The sequence below is a fragment of the Geospiza fortis genome, unplaced genomic scaffold (assembly GCF_000277835.1).
Source record: "Geospiza fortis unplaced genomic scaffold, GeoFor_1.0 scaffold70, whole genome shotgun sequence".
Lineage (NCBI taxonomy): Eukaryota > Metazoa > Chordata > Aves > Passeriformes > Thraupidae > Geospiza > Geospiza fortis.
This window is the reverse complement of record NW_005054317.1, coordinates 1,006,263-1,008,597: the sequence shown is the minus strand read 5'-3', so window position 1 is coordinate 1,008,597 and position 2,335 is coordinate 1,006,263. Positions and strand designations below refer to the sequence as shown.

Sequence of the window (2,335 nt, the reverse complement as noted above, 5' to 3'; positions counted from 1 at the left end):
ATAAGTCCTTTAGCTCAGGATTTTTGTACACTTTAATAGAAAAAAGGTTGAAAAGTAATCAAAACTTGCTTCTGCAGAGGAGTGAATCAGATGCTGCTGTTGGGTCTGTGCTCCTGCTGAGCCACACCTGGTGGTCCATGCTCCATCTTCCCAAATCCTTTTGCAGAAATTGGCTAACAAAAAAGGAGATGATTGGGAGCAGCCACCTGATTTCAATAATATAAATTAGCTAACAAACTGTGTTAACCTGACTGGATTATTTGAACATTTTAAAGGCAAAAAAGGATAAATGAGTTGGCCAAAGGTGTGGGCCAGATTAACAAAGCCAGGACTACCCAGGCCAGGTTTGCTCTCAGTCCTGTTCCAAGATCCACAAAGGGTGTTGTTCCTTCACTCTGGTTAACCCTGCTGTGGTGGAACTGAGAGCATCTGCAGAAAAACATTAAATAATTGGGATTTCTGTTCTTTAAACAGCAACAGAAGGGTACACATGCAGAAACTGCTCAAAAACAGCACAAAAAAATGAACACATTACAAAACTGCTGAAAGAACGTAGGAAGAACTGCAGAAATACAAACTTCTATCTCTCACACATAAAAGACACAACCATTGGGTCTTGTATTGATGGCATAGAAATTTCCTTTATTTTGTACAAAAAATACAGAATTTATATATTTCAAAATAATTTGCCATCACTATTTAAACTTTTAAACTTATAACCATTATTTGAAATAGTTTACTATGAAGCATTTACAAATAACAGTACAATGTCATAAACAAGTTTATCCAAACATAATGAGGATATTTTTCAAGTATATCCCAACAGCTAGAGAAAATTAAAATTAGTCATTTCAGTTGTATTTGATTAGGACATCATTCTATCACTGAATAAGCTTAATGAAAACAGTTTCTAGAAGTTTATTGAAATTATACATTCTCACATGAAATATTAGACTGTTGAATTGGACAAAAATAAAAATTAACTGCGAGACTATCACACAGTCCTATCAATTCTTTTCAAACCAGTCTTGTCCTCCAACAAAAAAAGAAAAACATCTTTGTGCAGAACAGGACAGCCTTGGGACAGCTCATTCTCGAACAAGCTGTGAGCCCATGGGTCACACTGTGCTCCTGCACAGTCCTTTAGTCTTCATCTTCATTTGTGCTGCAGAGAAAAAGCAACGGGTTGGGCTTGGGAGACACCTCCAAGAAATTTCCCTTCCCAGCAGCATCTTCTGAAAATCTGTCAGGCTCGGGTACAGGGTTTTCTTCTTGTTCCTGTGAAATGCAGCCTGCAGTAGCCAATCCTTCAGGCTGCTCAGAAAGTCTCATTGCAGACTGGATTTGCATTTCTAATTCTTCTACCAGTTTTCCAGGAGGAGTCGTAGATTGCAAGGAAACCTTTGATTTCCCATCCCCGACCTCCATCGCCCAAGTGTCTGTGCCCTGCCTCAATCCATTACAGTCAATAAGTGGAGCTGTCCTCTCCTCCTTCAGCGTGCCTTGCAAAGAATTTATTTCCCCATCTTCACTGGTCGAGGACTCCTGCTCATCTGAATCAGAGCCTTCTGTCTCAGATGATGAAGTGCTGCTGGATTCTTCAGAGTCACTTGTCTCCGACTCGGAGCAAAGCAGCTGTTGCTTGGAAACTGTGCCAGCAGCTTTTAACGCCTTCTCTTCCTCCTGTACCAGCACTGCTGCTGCTTCCAGCTCTTCCAGCTCCAGCCCCACGTGGGACTTGATGAGCGTGGTTTTCTGCAAGGACTCACAGAGTGCAGCCAACTTTTTTGACCTTTAACAAAGAACAAGATATGTTATTGAACCTGACAAGCAGAACTTTCCCATTTGATAACGAGAACACCAATCTCAAACATTTCTTCCATTTGCTTGGTATGCAAACAACTTTCTTCTGCGACCCTGATTGTAGAAGTGGATGTTACAGGAGGAAAAACAATCAGAAGGATGCATAATTACAATTATTTAGGGTAACTTTTCCCACAAGGTTAGACAATATCCCACTGAAAGGCTTTGAGGATACCTTCCTGAAAGATCCTGCTGTGGGATGCTTCAGCTGTGCACAGTGAGGGAGGAGATTTCAGAACAAACCTTTTCAGGTTTGCTGTCTGTAGCAGCACACTCTGCAGCACAGGGCTGGTTGGATGAAGTTTATGTGCAGCAAAATCAATTTGGTTTCCTACCCTCCCAGATGTATCTGTGAAATGCACATGAACCAGGAGAAATTCTGATTAGTGATCCAGGCTCCTCCTCTCCCACCCAGCCTGGTGCACCCATGTTCACAGGAGATGTTCAGTAACTCTGGCTGCAGATGTACTTC

At 41.5% G+C, this 2,335-nt stretch overlaps 1 protein-coding gene across 1 annotated transcript in view; it reads right to left on the bottom strand.

Annotated features, from left to right (window-relative positions):
• Nucleotides 1-645: 645 nt before the first annotated feature.
• The window catches only part of SHQ1 (SHQ1, H/ACA ribonucleoprotein assembly factor), a 37,877-nt gene continuing 36,187 nt past the window's right edge, over nt 646-2,335 (bottom strand). The window contains exon 12 of the mRNA XM_005420158.2: nt 646-1,792. Coding sequence (XP_005420215.1) covers nt 1,144-1,792 — 649 coding nt within the window. The 3' untranslated portion in view covers nt 646-1,143. The remainder of the gene's footprint in view (nt 1,793-2,335) is intronic.